A 23,311-nucleotide genomic window follows, 5' to 3' on the forward strand; every position below is an offset into this window, starting at 1 on the left:
TCGCGACTAATCATGTCCATTTGTCAGCGCCTTCAGACCGCCTAATGAGGTGTCACAATCCCTGCACCAACACTTACATTCCCCCCTCTATCCCTTTTCCGACCCGTATTAGAATTTTGATAACCCCCTCACCCCATCAGAAGGGGGACTACCCTTCGAATCATCCTATTTTTACTGCATAAAAGAGAAGGAAAAAAATGCATATAAAAGAAGTAGCTTGTGTTAATATTTATGTTAGCTTGTTCTATAATCCAGTCACGCTTCAATTCTCAATGAGGTGGCAACTTTTGTCTCTTTTTCAATTCAAGGAGAAATTTAACAAAAATCAACATAACTCCCCCCAAAGCTCAAGGATTTGTTCCTTTTTACGTTCACATTCAAGCTTGGACGTTCACTTTTTCCGTTTCTTACGTTCTGGGATCCAATAATAGTTTGTATAGCATTAAAAATTAAAAAAATTAACTGAAATGGATTTACAAATTGAACTATGCGAACTAAATTGTTTTTTCTTGTTTGTTTTTTAATCGTGTCCATGGACAATTAAATAGCCTCTTGTGCCTTCAGAACTGCATCCGCAAGCTCCAAAACATCATTACTGTAGAGGATCTTCCGAAGTTCTGAAGCCAGTGGCACCATACCCAGTTGTAAAACATATGGGGTAAGGGCTGGGCACTCGAGAATGTGATCTGGGGTAAGTTGGATATCGGTTCAGTTCTTGCAAGGGAATATAAGTTCTTATTTTGTCGGAACGAATTTCATCCCTTTAAAGTGGTTTGTTCTTAGTCTAGTAATTGTTGATGCTAGGATTCGGGAACAATCAAAGTCAGTAATGAGGGGTTTCCTGAAGGAATGAGGCAGAAGTCTGTGTCTTGCAACTGCATTTGCGTCTGCAAGAGAACTAATTTGTTAAAATAATTTTTTAAACTGCTCCATATGTTCTACACTGTAATTTCCAGATAAAATTACGGTATAAAGTACCGGCACTTTGGATGCATCATACGCAAACTTCTTTCTTTTTTTCGCAAAATATTACAACGTAATTTTTGCAGTAATATTTATTTAATTAGACTGATTCAGTTATTTTAAGCTAATTATTTCAGTAAGAATTACGGTTTATTGGATTTTTAGTTCGTAGCATATTCTGGTAAAAATGGATTTTGCACAGAAAAGTACCGACACCTTGAGTGCCGGTACTTTTTTCCAGAATTTGATCCGGACGTTTATGCAACACACTTCAATTGCTTTCTTCTGCAAACTTTAAACTTTAGTCTCGCTTAAATTCGCAAATGCGGCGGCAATTTCTGTATATTTTTCTATTCATTGAGGAGTTGAGCTAAAATCAACGAAAATCCCAAAGCTCGTGGTTTTGTTTCTATTGGTAGTTTTCATGTCTTTATTTTTTAACAGTACAGAAACACTTGACTTTACCAGAATACATATTTTAAAGTAATTTGAATTTCTCAGTTCAATTTCTAAGCAAAACTGCAAAAATAATTTCTTTACTGTGAATTCTTGAAAGCAAGTTTTTAAGTACTTCAGATGTGTATTCTGTAAAATAATAGTAAAGCTCTAAAAAGGAAAAGGAAATAGTTGAAACGAAGAGGGAGAAAAGTAAACAAATATTAAATAATTAATGCTTTGAACTCCTCTCAACGAAATTTTTTGAGACTAAACAGAGAATAGTAATTTCAACCAGTTAAATCTGTTTTTTTCTTTAAACTTAAGTAGGACAGCTCACCGTATGAATATTAAAAAAATAATTAAAAAAATTTGTTTTTTGAATATTTCTCCTATAGTATTTTTACATGTTCTATGGATTTCATTATCTATAGTAATTTCATATATTTTATTTCTAATACCTACACCCTATATTTTTTAATTCATTTTCTTAGATCCAATAATAATTGTTCTGTCATTAAAAATTAATAAGTTGACTAAACCGGAATATTTAAAAGCTTATAAATTAAACTATAAGGACTAATTTGTTAAAATTAAATTTTTAAACTGCTTCAGAAAATCTGCACAGTGAAAATTCCAGATCAAATTTTAGTATGAAGTATCTGCACTGCACTTTGGGTGCATCATCCGTAAAATCTATTTTTATGCTAAAAATCATACCGTAATTTTTACTATAATATTTATTTAATGAGGCTGATTCAGTGATTTTACGGTAATTATTAGTGCAAGAGTTACGGTATATCAAATATTTTGTTCCGTAACATAATCCAGCATAGATGGATTTTACGGTAAAAATTACCGGCACCCTGAGAGCCAGTACTTTTTACCGGAAATTCTTACAGTGCACCTTAATTACTCACTCATTCTATCTGACTTTAAATTTTATGAAGGTTCAAATCTAAGCATTTTTATATGGCTTGTATGATTAAATCTGTAAGAGCAAACTCTGTACTTGACACCGAACTAAAATTAGAGAATAAAGAGTTTTTATTCCTCAAACCACAATCACATTATATAAAAGGGTTTCTTAAAATTTTTTTGAAATTCTTATCAGTTTTATTATCTGTTAAGTTGGTTCAGTTTTTAAGGCTATACTTTATTGAATACCCCTTGGTCAACGATCAACCGCAGGTCAGTGGTTAATAATGGAGCATATAAAGCTATGTTCCTTCTTTTATTCAGCTTTCTGCTTTCCCAAGATTACTTAATTTAAAGGTTACGGTATTTTTAAAAATATGTAAAAAGCGTGTAATTATAAATAAATAAATAATTGGAAATCAGTTAATTGTATGTACCGATTTCAAATGCAATGATTTAAAAATATTTTAGCAAAATTTGATGCAAAAATAAATTTATCTGAAACAATTAAGATTTTTAAAACATGCCATACGTTATAAAAAACAGAGCTATGATGCAAACCATAAGAAAAAAAAACAGTTTTATTAAGTCAATCTTCGCATATATCTTCCCTTGAGGTTTTATTTTCTTTTTGACTGATATTTATAGCTTAATAAATACTATCTAAATTATTATTTTCCTGTTTTAATAAGTCTTATTTTTCTACTTTTAAGTATTTATAATTCTTTCAAATAAACGTGAGCACAAAAAAAAAATTAAAGCATGCTTGCTATTTTCTTTCACCCAAACTAACTACATTATAAATGATCAAAACATTAGAGTTAATGTTCCCCATTACATCTTAATGTTGTATTAATTTCTCCAAAACGAAAAACCCGATAAATGTTGCAGCGATANTCGGTATTTTTAAAAATATGTAAAAAGCGTGTAATTATAAATAAATAAATAATTGGAAATCAGTTAATTGAAAAGAGTTGAAAAAATCAAGATTTAGTATGTACCGATTTCAAATGTAATGCTTTAAAAAAATTTAGCAAAATTTGATGCAAAAATTAATTTATCTGAAGCAAATAAGATTTTAAAAAAATGCCATGCGTTATAAAAACAGAGCTAAGATGCAAACCATAAAAGAAAAGTTTTATTAAGTCAATCTTCGCATATCTCTTCCCTTGAGGTTTCATTTTCTTTTTGACTGATATTTATAGCTTAATAAATACTATCTAAATTATTATTTTCCTGTTTTAATAAGTCTTATTTTTCTGCTTTTAAGTATTTATAATTCTTTCAAATAAACGTGTGCAAAGAAAAATTAAAGCATGCTTGCTATTTTCTTTCACCCAAACTAACTACATTATAAATGATCAAAACATTAGAGTTAATGTTCCCCATTACATCTTAATGTTGTATTAATTTCTCCAAAACGAAAAACCCGATAAATGTTGCAGCGATATATAAAAAAAGTACTGTCTCCTGTTTCGATTTCATTTGCTATTCACTAATAATTTTCCCTAATCTTTGTGCAAAATATTTCCATTGTTTTTAATTGCCGGTAATTAAAGATACGTAAGAGAACAACCATGACAAACTAATTGGAAAATATTGTTAAAATAAATTAAGGGTATTATATTTAATTAGCCCTAATTTTAATCATCTGCGGAAGATTTAAATGTCTTTCTCATTAAACCAAAAATTGTATTTAAGATTAAATAGCGTTTACCAGAAAACACTTTAACCCTTAAACATTTAATTAAATAATAATAACACAAATTTAACCATTTAATAATGCAACTGTCAAATATTTAAACATGCAAATAATTAATGCTTGTTAAAATATTTGACATTACAGTCAAACGATTAATAAAAAATTTTGCTTTTGGTTTTCTTCCTTTTATTTGTGTAAAATTTAAAAATATATTTACTTTGCCTTTTTAAAAAAAGAAAAGAACGGATATGAAAATAAAAGCTTATGTTTTAAAATTATAATTTTTTTTCTCCTTACCATGAATACATTTCCATGTCTAATTTTTTTTTTATCTTGATACTTCAATCTTTAAAAATGGTAATAAATTTGTATTTAATAAGAACATAAAAGTTTATTAATTGCAACTTGGAAAAAAAATTTCTTTACAATGATTAGAGTTTTATGCCTAATCAAACTTCACTCTTCTTTCACACTTCACTCGTCACAAAGTTGTATTGAAATATTGAAAAAGTATATTGTAAATATTGTTGTCTTTGTTAAATACATTAAGATTGGGAGTCTTGGTTTAAAAAAGGTTAAAAAAATGCAAATATAAAAGAACTCTTGAACAATTATGAAAGTGATGCTAAACAAGCGTATTAAGGCTCGTCGTAGTCGTACCAATGTTAATCGAACTAAATAGATATTAAAATACAAACTGCCATTTAAAAAGAATAGTTTTAGTTAAAAATTGTCGAACTAATTGTTCTAAAGTAAAATTTTTTGCAATAATACTCAACATTTCATATTTATTTGAATAATTGCTCTGATTAAATGCAGTTGTTTAGCAACTAAATCATTATCAAACTGATGTTGGGGAAAGGAGAAAAAATTTAAATGGTATTTGCGCATGAAGTTTAGAACTGTTCAATTGTTTAATTAAGATTAAAAATATCGCTTTCAATTATGATGACGGGAAGGAGTTTGACCTTGGCCATGGACAACGCAATATGGCGATCTTCTTGAAAGTATGGCATCACTCTTCAAACATTGTGCCTACTCCTCTGTAATCTATGATTTGTAGACTAAAAGTTCTTCTTTAAATCTGTTTAACTGGCTGGATTAATTTTAATTCTGGCTATGTTAATAGATTAACTATGAAAAACATTACATTTATTTATATCAGTTATCTTCAAAATTAAATATTGTTTACAGTTTCTATCAAAACTAGTAAATAAAAAAAACAATAGTTTCCTATACAAAAATAAATTTAAAAAACAAGTTTTTATAAAACAAATGGCTCTTTTGTTTATACAACTACAACCATAACATAAAACTCAAAAGGTTAGTATCAAATGCTTAGAAAAACGAGGAAATGAATTTGCTCTTTGTGTACTAGAAATACTTCAATAAATTTGTTTAACTTGCTAAATTAAGTTCAAATTCTTTCTGAACTACTATACTACTTACGAAAAATACTACATTCCCTTATAAAATCATCTTCGAAATTATATATTCTTAGCAGTTTCTAATAAGTCCAGTAAACGAAGAAAAACATGTACTATGTGTACTAGACTGCTCTGATTGACTCAGCTCTTTGTGAACTCGAAGTATGTCAATAATATTTTTTGACTTACTGATTTAAGTTTAATTCTTTTTCCTACTCTACTAACTACGAAAGATATTATATACTTTATATAGTTATCTTCAAAATTATATAGTGTTAACAGTTTTTATCAAAACTAGTAACTGTAAAAACTTAATTTCCTCCACAAAATTAAATAGAAAAAAGACGTTTTTTAAACATTATTTTTTAATAAACAAAATGGCTCTTTCGCTTATACAGCCATATCATAAAACCCAAAATTCTACTACCAAATGCTTCGAAGAGTAGACCTGTTCCTTGCATACTAGACTGCTCTGGTTGACTCAGCTCTTTGTAAACTAGATATATTTCAACAAATTCGTTTGACTTTAATTCTCAATTAAGTAAACATTCTGAATTAAGTTTAAATTCTTTCCACACTACTGTATTAACTGCGAGGATTTTTGCACACTTCTTCATGAAATTATCTTCCAAATCAAAAGTTCTTAGCAAACTTTATAAAAGCTAATAACTGAAACAAAAGAATAATTCCCTTTACAAAAACACGTTTTTAATAAACAAATGGCACAGTAGTCTATACAACCGTAACATAAAATTTAGAAGTCTTGGACCGAAAGCGAAAAAGAAAAGTAAAGTAGAAAAGTAGCATCCTTTTGCTCGATTTAGTCACCTCGAAATAAATAGTAGGTCAGTGCCAATCCGAAATCGTATGTTTCCATCGACGGCTATACCACTAAAACACGAAGGAAAGCATTCTGATGGAAACTTTCACCACCTTCTCAAATTCTCCCTCCCAATGTCCACGCCTTCCTTCAAGTATTCCCTTGACTTGCTTTTTCACAAATCGATCGAAATCTCTTTTTCAGTGGCGTTTCATCTCTTTTACACAGCTTCAGCCCTGACTTACCCCATACCTTATCCCATAGTGGAATCGATCTCTTTAAGAAAGTGCATAGGTGTTTGTTGGTGGAAGCGCCATTTTCGCCACCTTCTTTTCCATTGTTCTCTCATTCTCTTTTATGAAATCCTTGGATCGATTGTACCTTCCTTTCTTGTTATTGCACCTGGAACATGAAGAGGCACCACCGATTTTCCTGATGGGCTTTTGCCTCGAGGTCGTTTTCCTCAAGGAGATTGTGACAAGAAAAAAAAGGGGACATTTCCCATCCCTTTCGCCTTTCTCAAGACGATGATGAGTTTGTTTTCATTCCTTCCAAAGTTGAGCTCTTCTGATACGCTACTTGGAATGTCATTTTTCAACTTAAATAAATCTTCTAATTTGTTTGAATTCTGTAGAATCAATTTCGCTTGGAATTTAAGTTATCCTTTTTTTTTTAATTTTTGCTTGTTTGTTTTCATGGTATAAATCAATATTTATAATTTGAAACTGAGTTTAAAAATTTTTTTTTAAAATAATCAGTTACTGGCTGCTTTTGAAAATACATGAGTAATCTTCCAATTACCCTCGGGTTGATTCTGGCTACCTGTGATTTTATTCCAGGACTGACGTTCATTGTACAGAATACAAAAGGCTACGGGTATTTTGTCCACGTGAGGTTCGTTATATTTTACCTACATCATAAAATTCTGCTCCCCAATATTTCGTCTTTATTAGATTCTACCCCACGATATTTTTATTACACAAAATTTGTTTATAAGATATTCATCCTCATTAAATTCTGCTCCATATTATTTTCCCAGTATCAAATTCTGTCCGACGATATTTTTCGTGCAAAAAATTCGATTGGAAAATATGACAGTTTAATTAATTTTTTTATTGTTTATATTTCATTGTTTATTTATTAATTTTTTTAGTCGAGGTTTTTTCTTACATTAAAAAATATTATTTAAAGAACGCAAATTACAAATGAAAATGATTTAGAAACTATAATACATACATTCATATGATATTTTTCGACAATACTATGGAATATTAGTAGAAATTTCTCATAGACTTTTAATTTTATTCAATTTCATCAATTTCATGGACAATTGCAAGTTGAATAATTACACTGAGATAAAAAGTATGGTCTAAACTGCTAGATAATAGGAATAATAATAGTTTGATGATAGGAACTATTTTGAAAACCAAAAACATAGGAATAATTTAAATATAGTAAATTTTGATTTTATGAACCAAAATTATAGTTTTCTTTACCAGAAATGTCATTTTAATACAATTCGGTAATTTTACCAAAGTTCTTTTCTTCGAGTATTTTTCAGTATTTTTATCTCTATTATTATTTCTGGACATTTATTAACTAACTATTTAATAACTAGCATTTATGATTGCACTGAGTTTAAGGAATTCAAACTGTGGTATTCACAGCAAAAAAGGTTTAAAGCAAACCCTAACATGAACCTAATTGGCAAGCTCTCAAATTATTCTAAAATTAAAAACAGATTACATTTTTTTTTCTTTTTTTTTCTATCTATTTTTTATACTCCTGATGATATGAAAACGTGTTAATATAAGCTAAAGATTAAGAGCAGTTTCCTTCAGAAATCCTCAGATTGAAACTAAATCAGCACAATTTATTCTTCTGGTAAATACGATTTCTATGGTAATCATCACTTCTTTTCTTTCTTTTTCTTTCTTTTTGTCAGATTTAATTAGTAATACTGCTTGAATTAATTTAATTTAAAGCGCAATATCGCTTAATATTTTTTACTCTTACTCAACAACATTTGACCAAACAAGCTCACTTTAAATTCTACAATGTAAGGAATAATCACTAAAAAATTATCATAATTATTTCTTAACCGTAAATTATTACGCTCATGAATTATATTCTTTTAATGTTACTTCAAAACTCTCTTTAGATTCATGTTCTAAAATATATATTAGTCTAAAATATATGTTTTTAATTAAGTACTTAAAAGCGTTTGGAAATGATATATTTCTAACTTTTTCCGTTATGTTACTTTCCTGTATCTATGATAGAAAAAAATATTTTGTTCAATTTGAAAGGTCTCAGGAAAATTAAATTACAATTTGTACATTCATTATACATCATTTTTGTTAGGTTCACTCATACAAATTTCTATTGCCCAAATAGTGATCATAGTAATTGCATGGTAGAATTTTTTTCTTTTTTTTTTTTGGTAATTCATTTATAGTTTCTTCCATAAAAAAAAGCTTGTAAAAATTTTAAGTTCTCAATTGAATAATATCAAGTTTTACCTCATCAGCTCTAAAACAAGAAAAGAAATTCAAGAGAGTCTTCTATGAACTCTTAACAATTTTACTACTGTATTTTTGCAATTAATGCACTGAAAAATCGTTATTTTTTGGTTACAGACTTTCAAAGTCAATGTTTAATTTTTTAAAATGATCCAAACAAAAAGAGGAGAAACATAAAAGCTGGAGTTCTTCCTATTTTCCTATAAATTGATATAATATTGTCATTACATTCAACTTTCCATCACATTTTTTAAGCAAAAACTTTTTAATCTTCCGAAGAATTCATTAAAAGAATCTTAACGTCACTTAATCGCTTCAATTTGCAACTTTCAATAACTTCTTAAAAATGATCCAAACAAAACGGAAAAAATATTCAAAAGTTCTCCATTTATCTATATAATAGTACGAGTCAAATGTTCGCACCAGAGTTCGGGACTCGTATTTCGTAACCAAAATTCTGACATTGATTTCTTTACGTCGCTTCTAGAAAGTATAATCTATAAGTGTTTAAAAATTGCCGATGGATTTTAAGTACTTTTAAATAGTAATTTTTTCTCAATTAAATGAAATGAAAATCCAACGATTTCTTACAAAACATTCAATCACAAAAACTTCTTAATCTTCTCGAAAATTCATTAAAAGAATCTTAACGTCATTTAAACGTCTCAATTCGTACTTTTCAATTTTTGAAATGATCCAAAGAGGAGAAATACAAACGACAATTTTTTTTCTTCTATGTAACTCAATCTAAGATTACGATTACAACTCCCAACGCTAATTCACTTCAATCCTACGTCATATAAAAGATGATAGCTCCAATTCTCAGAGATCGTCATCTTCTGTTTTTTAATCACCGTTTCCAAAAATGCTTGGAATAAATAAAAATACATGACGTTCTTTATTGCTCAGCCTAATGGAATGAGACGTTGCACATTAGTGGCGCTTTATCCTGAATAATCAATAATCGGGTCAAGATCGCTTAAGTCCGAAAAGTGATTATAAGGCAATGAAAACTCTATCGGAAAGTGTGATTTATTTGAAAAGGTAAATAAGATGTAATCAAGAGGGCGAAAAGAGGCTTTTAAGTTTGGAACGAAAGAGGGTAAAATTAAAAGTGTTTTACCCCGAAATGGTGGTTGTCATATCCAATTAGGGATTTGACAGCTTATCTCACTTTCTTTTCCTCATAAACCATGGTTTTATACGGAGAAATTTTATAGGAAGCTCGCCATGATTGATAATCGAATTTTTACACAGCCTTCTGTAGTATAAGTGATCAAGAGGAAGATGATGGAATTTTTACTCAACTTTTCTTTTTCGCAAGTTTCGGGAAAAGGAGGAGGGAGAGGCGTTTATGCAACGTTTGGCAGTTGACGGGACTTTTTGAAGCGGCGCTTAATTACCGAAGAGCACTCCACGATGGCAAGAAATATTACTCTTCTTGCTTTTGCTTTAACCCCCTCTTCTCGTCTGCTACAACCCCTTTTACAGAAAACTCACTGAAATGTTAAAAGATGGCAGCGTGCTAAGCATTCGTTCCATAGCTTCCTCCTCCCCTTTCGAATATTCGTGCGTCCTTCTATCCTTAGAGACTGCGGAATGCATTATCTAGTATGAAGGAGAGAAAACTAACATCTTCCCCCCCCCCCAATCTGTGTGGGGGTGGGGAATGGAATAGAAAGAAGGGGAATACTGTCGCGCCGGGGACGGATTACTTTTTAATGGGGACAGCAAAACCACATTAATATCAAATGCGACTTCGGTGTCGTCTGCGCGCGCATCGCCAGATTGTTGGATGCTAACGATCCTCAGGGGCATACTTGGCAGACGAGAAAATCGCCAGCCACTGTCAACCGACATCGTGGGTAATTTATAAACTGTGGCTGTCTCTCCTGAGGATTTTCTCCATCCTCCCTCCCCCTCCAATCTTATACTAAACCCCCTCAAACACCCCCTCCGTTATACAAATCCTGCGCCTCCCGAAATCTTTTTGCTTCCTGAGTGTATGCAAGTTTACATACACTCACGCTTTTGCTCGGAGAAGCATAAAAGCGAAACGATCAGAGGATGAATAACAACAACCAAATGACCATAATCTGCCCGTTAATAATCTCTTTTTTTTTCTTCCACCCTCTCCCTTTACCCCTCATTCGTTCGACATTTTGCTAGTTCTTTTTATTACCTTTTTATATTCATTTCTCCCTGTATATATGCTCCACGATTGAAGCATTACCAGAGAAGGAATATGGGAGGGGTAAGGGAAAAAAATTTATGCTGATTCTTCATAGAATCAGGTGAGTTGCTTTATTATTCATGCGTCTCCTTTTCTAAGAGCATATTTCGATTTCAGAATATAAAATTTCTCGTTAATGCAAAAAGAAAAAGAAGGAAAAAAAAAGGAAAATGTATCTAAATTCGCTTTATTTGAGAGAAACGTAAAGAAATTTAGATGTCGTTTTGGACCCTGGAGACAATGAGCATTTTTTTTTTCGTTTGAAATATTTTGGCATTTATACGTTTAGATTTATTTTATACCAAATGTATGTTTTTTTAAATAAGAATGTAAGAAATTTTGCTTATCCATTTTTCCAGAAAATCAATTTTTTTTTTCTGTTTGATATTTATGTAGTGAGTTTGTCTCTGAAGAATTACTCTCAAAGATAAAAAGTTGGAATATTCCGTGATTTTTGTAATAATATACTTTTGTCGATTTCCTCGCAGTCTCTTGACAAAACAAATTAAGGAATAATAACAAGAAATCATACCTATTTAATATAAAATTATTTTTGATTCGTGAGATATAGTTTTTTATTTCGGAATATTTAAATTTTTTCTAACGTTTTGAAAATTATTGCAGCTATAAAAGGACATTATTATTAATATTTAACATCCTGATTTCATTTCTTGATATTTTGATGTTTTTTTCTTTAATTAAAATATAATATGAAATATTTTTTTACTTATTTATTGTTAGAATTCATTAAAAATACGTTAACCAAAGGTACTTTTGATTCCGATATAATTTTTTTTAAGAATGTTCTTTACTTTATTTAATGTTAGAAAAATTATAGTAATATAATTATTTTCGATATTAATTGATCCATTTTTTTCATTGAATGTACAGCTAGCCTGAAAATAATTTAATTATTATTTTCTCTATTCCTTCAAAATTCGTAATAAAAAGGCTTGAAATTAAGCTAAAATAATCTTCTTTTTTTCCCTACTATTCGAATACCAAAAAAAAAAAATTTTTGCCAAAAATTATTTATAATTTAAGCCTTTACAATCGCTATGTATCGTAAAATGCATGCAAATCTTTATTACGATAACTGCAATTAATTACTTATCAGCTCTTTTTTTAAAAAAAAAACTGCACAAACAATACGTAAAAACTATTGGAAACTAATCATTCCTTATTCCATGAGACCACAATATGCAATAACAACAAAAAAAAGAAAACCAACTAATAATTATTTTACACAATATGTAAAAATTATTTATGCATTTATGTAATTGCGCAATTACAAGATTTACAAGAAACCGTCCGATCGATAATTAATTTTTTTTTCGCTTATAATGACTAAAAATATGTAATTATTTAAGGATCAAAATATTTTTTTTAGTATGTTACACGGAGAAAAAATTCAGGATGAAATTACGATAAAAAGTACCTGAGCGCATAAATTACTAAGTACATAAATAGATTGAGTAAAATTTTATACTGTCCCTTTTAAAGTAATATCTATTGAATTAAAGTGATGTAGCATTTTTATTTTAAATATTATTATGAAATTTATGATATTTTTCAGATGACGCGATGTTTTTTTTTTTTTTTTTTTTTTTTTTTTTTTTTTTTTTTTTTTTTTTNTTTTTTTGTGAAATTAACAGATTTTTTGTACTGTAAAACTTTACAATAAAACGGATTTCACAATAAAAGTACCGGCACCCAGAAAGTGCCGGTACATTTAACTGAAATTTGAAAGAGTTTCGTAAATTCTATTTTTTGTAACTTTATAATTGAATTACAACCCAATTATAATAACAGATCTCTGAATTTAGTAATCTGCTCATCGGACATGTTTGCATAAACTTCCTAATGACCACTGTGTTTTCAATCAAGAACTATTCGTTCTAGAATTTAACTTTGCAAAATGACAAAAAAATATATATTGATACTATTCAAGCAATTGATACTATTCAAAGTAGATTGTCACCTTACATAAATATGTTTCCTAAACATTGTACCTGGATTATATTAGCAGATAATCATTGACTGCATCCTTATCAACTAAAGTGATTTTTTTCCCTAAACTACTTTTGTTTTTTAGTAGTACTTCATTTGCGGAATCAATTTCTTTCATGATCTTTTGATTATGAATCATCTTAGTAGTTGTATGGAGTTGATGTGCCAAGTCGTAAGGAAAAGATAATCTAACTTACTTCAATGCTTCACCTTCCAGATCATAAATTTTTTAAAACTTTATTTGAAGATACCTTGTCATCAATTTTATTTAAAATTGAATTTTTTTATTCGTTAGATAACCATTGATTGATTGCTCTGCAAAAAAAAAAAAATTCATTCTAATCTGAAGTGATTTCTTTCCCTTAAAGACTTTCGTGCTTTAACATGGTTTTCCGATGCTCTTTCGCCAAAAAAAATAAAAAAAGCCACTGTTTAAGTGTCTGGTACTTGAAATAAAGCTACAATTTTAAACAATATATACCATCTTTCCGTGAAGAATTATCTAGGCTTCAAAATGGTCAAATAACTTGAATATTTTAAAAGTTATTAAAAAAATAAAAATTGCCAATTTGGCAACATTTTTTCACATTTATACGTAAATTATCAGAATAACTGCCTTAATCTCATTTTTTTGTACATTTTTATGAGCCCAGGTATTGCAGCATTGGAGGCTACAAACGCTTTTCATTTTCACTACACTATGACTTTTCTAGATGTTGACGTTTCGCACCATTTTCAGATTAAATATGAATGGTGCTGGCTAAAAATTGAGTGAAATTGGTCTTACAGTCATGAGTAACTGTTTACAAACTTACATCACTTATAAAAATAACCTATTATTCGTAAAAGGATTCATTTCATGTGACAATAGAATCTTTTTTGATTTTATTGCATTGCTTAATGAAATTCAAATTTCTTTGTTCATAAATTATTAAAGTCTGGAAATTTTTTCGTTCAAATGAATAACACTAGAAGAAAGATTTAAGTACGATTTAATGAACACATCATATTTTTCTGATCATCATATGCTGCCAATCCTTATATACAATAATATATTCTTTTTCTCCCTAAATATGATAATACATTTTATTCCTAAGTTAATTGTGGACTAAAGATATGTAACTTTTAATCTATTACAAAAGGTCAGAAAAGTTGTGCTAATTATTTATTAATTAGCATGCATTGCTCTTTATTGCATATAAAACTTAAGTCGACCGCAATACTAAGCTAAACTGCACGACTATATTAATCATAAGCATGTTCATTAGTCAGCGAGATGCTAATTGTTTAAGTTATCAATACATTTAATAAAAGAACTATGATTTTTTAATCAAATTCAGTATTATTTTATTGTAATAATTATTTTCGTTTTGCTTTCGAAAAAAAACTTGTTTTTTCTTAAATAATTATGTAGCTTTTCCTGAATTTGTTTAGATTTAGAAATTCAAATAAAAATACTGTTTCTAGGATAATTGACAATAATAATTTACTTTCTTACATGCTTTACATTCTAAGCAGATTCACAAAATAGACTCAATTAATTCCTAAAAGGCACAATTACACATAATAATAATAATGAAAAAATAATTTCTTTTGTATTTTTTTAACCTCGGTTGTATTATTGAACTATTAAGTTGAAAACGTTGTTAAATTATTAGTAATAAAGCCATTTTCAATTCAACTACATTCACTTTTAAAGGATTTTTTTCCCTAGATAAACGAAATATTTAGTTATTTATTATTATTCTAAAGCATACTTTAATGCTTTTAGGTATTCTGTAGCTTCATGTAATTGAGTCTTTTTGTTAGTAAAACAAAAGGTTTTTAATTTTTCCTATATTTGAAAACATTATTTATGACAACAATTAAGTTGAGAATAAAAGAATTTTTATTGTCATTTTACAAACTCCATAAAAAACACAAAGAAATGGAAGAAAGAGCAACATTATACTATAAAGCAGAATTTCTTGTACTTGTATTTTATGTCGCCAACTCGCAGAATATAAGATTAAAAAAATCAGTATATCTTAAAATGAAAAATAAATTGCTTATCACCGAGACAAAAGATTCGATATTATGTTGGAATAAATGTATAATTGAAAATTAAATGCAGACAAAACTTTATGAAAACTTACAAATGATAAATGTAAACTAAATAACGAGAACATAAAAATAATTGTACTGTTTTAACAGCACTGTTATTTTTTTAATAGGTATTAATATTTTAATATCTGCAATGTTTTTGTCTTATAAAGTGAATCTGGGATAAATTTACCTCAAACTGTTGATATTTTTCAAAGTATTTATATTTTTAAAATTACAACCTTGCCAAGAGGTCATTTAATCAATAAGTGCTTCCTACTTCTAGAGCAGTGGTTTCCAACTGGCGACCCGGGGGCCGCATCCGGCCCGCGAACTAAAATATATTAGTTGTCATTTTTTTGCGGACAATTTTCGTGAAAAATCTGTATGGGTTTAAAATACTTTTCTCGTAAATAAAAACCTACTTTCTTCGTTTCTGTGAAATTTAGCATATCAACGGTGCAAAAAAATTTATTTCTCAGGTTTTGCATCCAAGAAAATATTTATTCAAATACAAAAACACTCTTTTTTATTTCATTTTTTGTGTATTTTGTGAATATGATTTTGCATCAGAAATTTTCTCGAAAAAATTCTCCGATTTCATTGAACTTTTTGAAACCACTCATTTTGGACGAAAATATTTACGCACACGTTTGTAAATTTTAAATGTAAATATCTATTCTCTGGTGGTTGCAGCAGACAAACCTCAATTTTCTCTTTGAACATTTTGTGTGCTACTATGTAAGCTTTAATATCAACCTTTTTAAAGTTTTATATCTTAACAAATAGATATCTGTTGCACATTAATTGCTTAATACATAGGTGCACATTAAAGTTATTGTAGCCCGAATTTCTTAATACGCAATTAAATATTTTTAAAAATCTACTTCTTATTTTAATTTGCAATTCAATACAATTGTACAACTTGGTAAAAATCTGACAGTAATATTTAATGTTCTTTGAAACATAAAAGAGCCTTACATAAAATTTTGATAAAGTTGCGGCCCGCGTTTTTAATTGTGGCCCCTGGCCTCATGCAAGTTGGAAATCCTTGTTTTAGAGCAAACTTAAATTTAGCAACTTTTTAAAACTTTTATATAAAAAAAAGGACATTTTAAGCAGTAAAATTAAGATTGAAATTTCTGCATCAACAAATTAACATCAGTCAACGAAAATTTGCTGCTGTAAAATATCCAGTGAAAAAATAATATTTGATAATTTTCCTTTTCTCAAAAGGAAAAAAAAATAAGTATTCGAAAACCTCCTTCATCAAATTATTATACTTGGTAAAAGAGATCGAAAACTGAAGGAGTCCTACTATCAAAGTCCAATGTGTCCTTATTTATAGACCCTCTATGCCTTGTTAAGGATGAGGGAAGTTAAAAAATCGAAATAAATATAGTTAAGGTCCTCACTACTTCTCCATAGTGCATGGAAATGTATTTTACCCTGATTTGCCCCTCTCGGCCACTGTGGTTTTTCTTGTTCTGTTTTCATCTTTTGTCTCTCTCGGTCTCTGTATTTTTCTAGATTTGCTTTTCAACTTTTTCATTTTTTTTTATTTTCTGTTTTTAACCTTTTGTTTTGTATTTCAAATTACTTTCTTTATTCTCATTATCATGAGGTAAGTCTTGGAAATGAGCGCCTATTCTTGAGTGACTGAAATAAGTCATCTGTCGAATATATCAAAAATGAACTTTTTTCTAAATGAATAAATTATTTTTCTTCTTTTAGGTATGGTTTCAGAATCGAAGAGCGAAATGGAAAAAACGGAAGAAGACCACAAACGTTTTTCGAAGTCCGGGTGCTCTCTTGCCCTCCCACTCTCTACCCCCATTCGGATCCATGGGCGACGGCTTCTGTTCCTTCGGACCTGCGACTGATACGCGGTGGCCCATGTCCCAGATGGGTTCTCCAGGACTTCCCCTGGGTCCATCCCTTTCCAGGCAACCTGCTTTGGCGCAGTCACTTTCACAACACAGTGCGGCAGCAGCAGCTGCGGCTATGGGAGGCATGAATCAGGTACGTTTCAGGAAAATACTGAAAAATTCATGTACTTGTCTGAATTCTTTTAAATGGAACAGATGACCTATCTATATGGAACAAAGTTATTTTTTAATTATGTACTAATGAATTAAGTATATTTTGAATGAGAGAGTTAATAATAATGTTTAGCAATCAGTCAAAGTTATCAAGATTTAAAAAAAAAAAATAATAATAATAATTTCTTCAAGATATTTTTAATTTATGAAGATCTTTAGATCTTTAAAGAGCCCTTTTTAAACCTTTATAAAATTTATTGATTTATGGTAACATTTGTTTCCACTTATTTATTTCAAATATTTGCTCATATTTATTTTGACATGAATCTATTAAGATTCCATAAGCAACCATAAGATATAATTAACTCCATTATTCTGACTTTGAAGAAATAAAATTTAATAAGCTAGTGCAGTGCTTGCCAATATTTCTTTATTTCAAAATCAATCTATGGAATATTCAGTAAAATGACTATATATATATATTAATGGTATAAGCAAAACAATACAAACAATCTGTAGACGCTTTTTTGTTGCAGAAAAACATTATTTAGCCCTATGGGCTTAATCCACAAGGTACGTTAGAAAAGTTTGATGAAGCATAACAAAATTAATAAATGAAATAAAACGTTGAAAAAATACATTTGTTTTAGCTCAAAATAACATCAGTTAGTCACAAAACGTTTTGACATCGTCGATACGGCTTCTGGGAAGGCGTCTGTGATCGATGGAAACACACACGTCATCAATTAATGCAACGTAAAACAGATCTTGCGCTTACCCAAATCTTTGTGAATGACCTGTTACTGCTAATACCCGATTACTCTTATATCCATCGGCAATATTGCAACAAATCAGTTTGTCCTTCTGGAAACTGTCGGTCGTCACATTTGCAGAGTGTCAAATCTAACCTGATGATTCATTTTCTAAACTTTCTTTGCCCTGCCGAAAATATATAATCCACATGCAAATTAAATTTAAATCCACAAGATGTGTTGGAAAAGTTCGGTAAACGAAAGCATAAAAAATTAATAAAATAAAATAAAAATGAAAAAAAAATAGGCCTCTGTGATTGATGGAAGCACACGCGTCATCAATGAATGCAGCGTAAAAACAGATCTTCTTCTTGCCCAAATCTCAACGATTTTCTTGCCAACCGAAATATTTAAATCAGTCATAAGGGCATTTTCGACTCACGGTGTCTGTTCCGTACACATGTATCAATATTGTACTAGTTCCCAATTTGTAGCAAATATTTTATATTTTTCTTTTTCTTTTTTTTTTCATTTAAATGTGACGTTTCACCCACCAGCGATTCAAATCCTAGTTGAAAACCAATTTTGCCTCAGTTTATGTGACCGTTGCAATTTTTCTCACTCTGCTCATTCACTTGTTTATTTATTTATTTATTCACACACTTATTCCTTTTAATTTCATTTAATTCATTCATTTAATTTATTCATTTAATTCTTTAATTTAATTTTTTTTTTTTTAAAGTATTTTGGATAGAGCTAATTTTCATAAAAACTCTGGTACCAATATTGTTCACAGGCATTGAAAGAAAATAATGGTAATAGCCTTATTTTATACACATTGTCCGAAAATAATGCGTATCAAAAATTATAAATATGAAATATTTAGGTTAAAAAAAAATGCTGAACTATCATAAATTTATTTAAAAAATAGCAATCGATTCAACGAAAGGAAATTCTAAGATCAAAAAATTAGATCAAATAACAAATTTATCCCATATACACATTCTCCAGTGTTCTTTATTCAATAAAAATTACATTTCTTAAGAGTTTAATTATGATCAATATCATTTCAAATTTCTGAAATAATTATAATTTTTGGATCATTCGTAAATTCTTTTTTAAATTTTATATATTTCATAAAAGTTTTAATTGAAATGTAATTAAAAAAAACTGTATGTTAAAGCTCTTATCGTTAGTTATTATAAATAATTATAATTAACCCTATAATTAATAAGTGAATAATAAATTGAAGCCCCTATAGTCCAAGTGAAGTTAAAATCTAATCACTATATTAAATAAAGACTTTCCGATATAGAAAATTAATATTCAATGGCAATATTAAATAACTTATTCATTTAAACAAACATGCAGTTTTAAATTAATTTAATTCGCATTAAATTTTTGTTGTTCATGGTTTTTTCCCATGATAATATGAAGTTAACTGTAAAGGCATTTACAATAAATCATTCATGCAGTTGTTTCACACATTCTAATACCAAAATATTTTTGAAAAATTTTCTCAATTTTCAAAAAACTCTCAAGTTTAACCGTTCGGTAATCAAAACAAACATTTTTATTTGCTTAATTACATAATTGTACAGAGTTCAGATGTATCATTAAAATTTTTAGATTTATTAGTTCTTTATGAAAAATTATTATGATCGAAATTTGCAAATATTATGTAAAAATGTGTTTTAACAATAACTTAACTCCTTGATAAGAAAATGAATTTAGTATTATCTTTAAAAATGCAAAAAAAAATATTCTCCGGTAAATTTGAACAATAATGAATTCATGTAGAAATTATATTTGATTTGTATTAAATATATTAAACTGTGTTGTAATTATAATTAAATCCATTGTCTATAAAAACTTTTAATAATATTTATTCTGAAGGAGACCGGTAATTTCCATGCTAAATTAAACTTAAAGAGAATGGGTCTTTTTTGAAATTAACTTTCAATTCTCAAAAATGTTTTCAAAGAAATTTAAAATAACGATATTTTTAATTGATACTATTAATTAAACTTTGCAGTATTATAGTGCAGCACCATCAAATCTCAAGTGCAATAAATTTAACTTATTTCACGCAATTTTAATTAATAAAAGCCAAAATTAAATATATGCTTATTATGATTGAGTATTTTTAATCATAAGAACAAACAATCTTTCAGCAACAGTAGAATATTCCCCTAAGCCTGACTACTACCATCCTTGCAACTGAAATTTAATCATTAAAAATGCTGATTTTTTTTCCTAGAGTGAAATTGGTTTATCTTCTCAATTATAATTATTCTTTTTTTTTAATAAAAGTTTTCATAGTCTTCTAGTAAGCTTGCTGTGATCCACCAATTTAAGGGATATTTTCTTCTTTTTTTTAACGTGGAAAACTTGTTATGCGTTATAGAATATTTCTCTTCGCTTAAAGATTTTAAAATAATTTTCAGACGCATTGAGTTTTCTTAAAAGAATTAATTCTATATGGCAATAGGTTAATTCTATAATTTTTAAAATTACATACTTAATTTGTTACATTTAAATGTTTAACAAATTAGCTTCAACTCTGATAATAACTATACTTCTGAAAAAATCTTATTGAATCTGAAAATTAGAAATAAATATACCAAAACTAATTGTAAAGACTCTTTACAATATCATAAAATGTCTCAAAAAAGTATTTTTATAATAAGAAATGAGGTCTCAATTGAAAAAAAAATCACTATTTCTGTTTGAAAATAAGTCAACTCTATATTATATCCACGAATTAAGCGAATTTAAAGGACACTGAATAAAATTAAGCTACTAATATGTATATAATCTAATATATATAAATGATTCTGATAAGTATTTTTATGATAATATACAAGGATTAGAGGACCCCACGCCTTGTTCACCAGCCCCTCTTCTAAATTGTTTCCACGGTTCTCTTTGAATTGCTTTGCAATTCGAAGATACTTATCTCGCTTATTGAGTACTTAAGTATTTTAGTCTAGCTTTATATGAATGGTGTTGTTCTTTTTAGAATGTAAATCTATAACTATATTACTTATACACTGTTGCAGTTTTCTCAGAAAAAATGACCAAATAACAATTTACTTAATCCCTATTTTACCATATTAAAAGAAAACAGTCAAATATCAGTAAACAAGATGGTAATCAAACCAGTGAGAAAAACCGTTTAGTAACTGCTTTCACCCAATACGGTTAATCAACTAGAATCTTATCGTACTAGCTGAGTCCACCTAATAAAGTCACTTAGTTCCTTGCAACTGCCTACATATTAAGCCCGAGAGGGCTAATCTCTAAGTCTCATGACCAACAGAACTGGGGTTCGAGCCCCAGCATTGACAACACAATGTTTCCTCCATTCCTTTCAACACATGAAGAATTTCCAGTGTCCTGTACCTTCCAATTTGTGTCCTGCACTGTCCAATGCCTATTACCTGACGGACAGCCTTGCTCCTATCTCCAGTTAAATTTCTTTTTTTTTTTTCGGTTTTGAAACCATCCTAATTGTAAATGGTTAAAAAAAACGATAGAGTTTTATATTCATGATTTTATAACCATACTAGTTGTAGATGGTTTCAAAAACGTAAAGATAAAATTGTTCTTTACTTTGAACTTTACGGTTAATCGAATGGACAGACGGTTATCTTATTACAACTTTAAAATGAAAATTTTAGTAGGGTACATCTTGCGAAACCTTTGATTAATAGACATTTCATTCGTTTTATATGCATTATGATCTTTTATTCATATAGATTTCAATTCAACAAAGAAATTACGCTTAAAACTAAAAATTCATGGAATTTCTCTATCTACAAGACTAAAAATTATAGTGTTTGAAGACGCATTAGTTTTATAATTTTATTAAAAGTTCGTTAACGGGACAGAAAATTCGAGACTAAAACGTCCTGTTTAGCATTATTTATGAGTATTTTCTCTAACATTTAATATAAATAATCTTTATTCAATTAATTCATATAAAAAAAATTTAGATATTACAAATGTTATTTCAATTAATACTATATTTTTAATAGTATTTATATATTGTATAACCACAATTTTGAATATCTGTTATTTAATAAATTTTATCTTTATTATTGTTAAACTGAAATTAAAACGAGACAATTTATATTCCTATTTTTGTATGTCTATTTTTAACCATTTTTTGTACTTGTGTTTTCAAATGTATTAAAATGTGTTTAATATTTAAACTGTTTCTAGCTTTACTTCGAATTATTTATGCATTTTCTAAATTAGTACGTATTCAGTTTGGATGCCGCTTTACGAAACACTAGTTAGCCACTTCTAAAATTAATTCATCAATATAAAGCCCCTTCCTTCATCAATAACACTTTCAAAACAGTTTCGTGTAAATATATTTTTCATGATGATTGCTTTTCTTACTTTGGCTGGTAATTTTTAATTTTCAAGTAAATTATCAGGCTGCATACGTATTAATTGAAAAAAAAAGAAATAATTGAAAAATTTTAATGAGCGGTTGATCTCGTTGCAGACTCCAAATTACATTGCCAACTACAGCAACTTCAGCGGGGGCAATGGCACCACAGCTATGTGGAATGATGCAGCTCGGTGGCACCATGACGCAAGTTTTTAAGCCGAAGATATCGCCAAATTGTCCACAAGGTACCCCCATTATGTACCCCCACCTCATTATGCACCCTAAATCGAGAACAAAAATATTGAAATGTTAAAGATGTGTTAAATCCTTAATTTCAAAGATTTTTACTATTTCTAACAATATTTTTTGGTAAAAATTGTTTATAGAAACAGTCCTTTCTTTTCTATATAAATATTTATAACCCATCCCTTTAAATGATGTTCTTATGGTAAAATTTATATTTAAATAAATAACATCTCAAGTTTTTCTGTTTATATCTAACTGATATTCTTTTTCATGTAGTTTTTAATGCATCATTTTTTATCGTTAGGTTTATTTTTTAAAAATCAAATTTTTCCGTGCACTAGCTACTAAAAATTTATAAACCTGCAATTTTAGTTTTTTTCGATATTGTTTATTCAATTCTTGCTTTTTAAATAATTGGTATTTATAGGAAAATTTATGCTATTAATCAATGCGCTAAAGTCAAAAGCTTTTCTCTGTAACTATTTTAATGCATCTAGGTTATCTTGTGTTTCGTAAAGCGGTAAAATTGAATACTTTTAAATTAACAATCTCTTTTATCTATAATAACCCAACAAAAAAAACAGTGACACAGCGACCATTTGATGTCTTTTATAAAATAGTCGGCTTACTCATTTTTTGAGATGACTGAAATTTTAACTTAATTTTGTTATAAATGTGTGAAAAATTAACTAAAAAAGCCGAATTTATAATGCGAATATTCCTTTGCGCTTAATTAAATGAGAATGAAATTGTA

The 23,311-nt window shown here is 28.7% G+C and overlaps 1 protein-coding gene across 5 annotated transcripts in view; it reads left to right on the top strand.

Moving 5' to 3' along the window:
* The window catches only part of LOC107442263 (homeobox protein orthopedia), an 83,297-nt gene that overhangs the window by 56,257 nt on the left and 3,729 nt on the right, over nt 1-23,311 (top strand). For 4 of the 5 annotated variants that reach the window (XM_043043187.2, XM_043043188.2, XM_043043184.2 and 1 more), the window contains exon 3: nt 16,847-17,134. In XM_043043187.2, coding sequence (XP_042899121.1) covers nt 16,847-17,134 — 288 coding nt within the window. Of the gene's footprint in view, nt 1-16,846; nt 17,135-22,425; nt 22,557-23,311 lie in introns of all 5 variants that reach the window. The other variant, XM_043043186.2, reaches the window with a different exon arrangement.

The sequence above is a fragment of the Parasteatoda tepidariorum genome, chromosome 7 (genome assembly GCF_043381705.1).
Source record: "Parasteatoda tepidariorum isolate YZ-2023 chromosome 7, CAS_Ptep_4.0, whole genome shotgun sequence".
In the NCBI taxonomy this organism is placed as follows: Eukaryota; Metazoa; Arthropoda; class Arachnida; order Araneae; family Theridiidae; genus Parasteatoda; species Parasteatoda tepidariorum.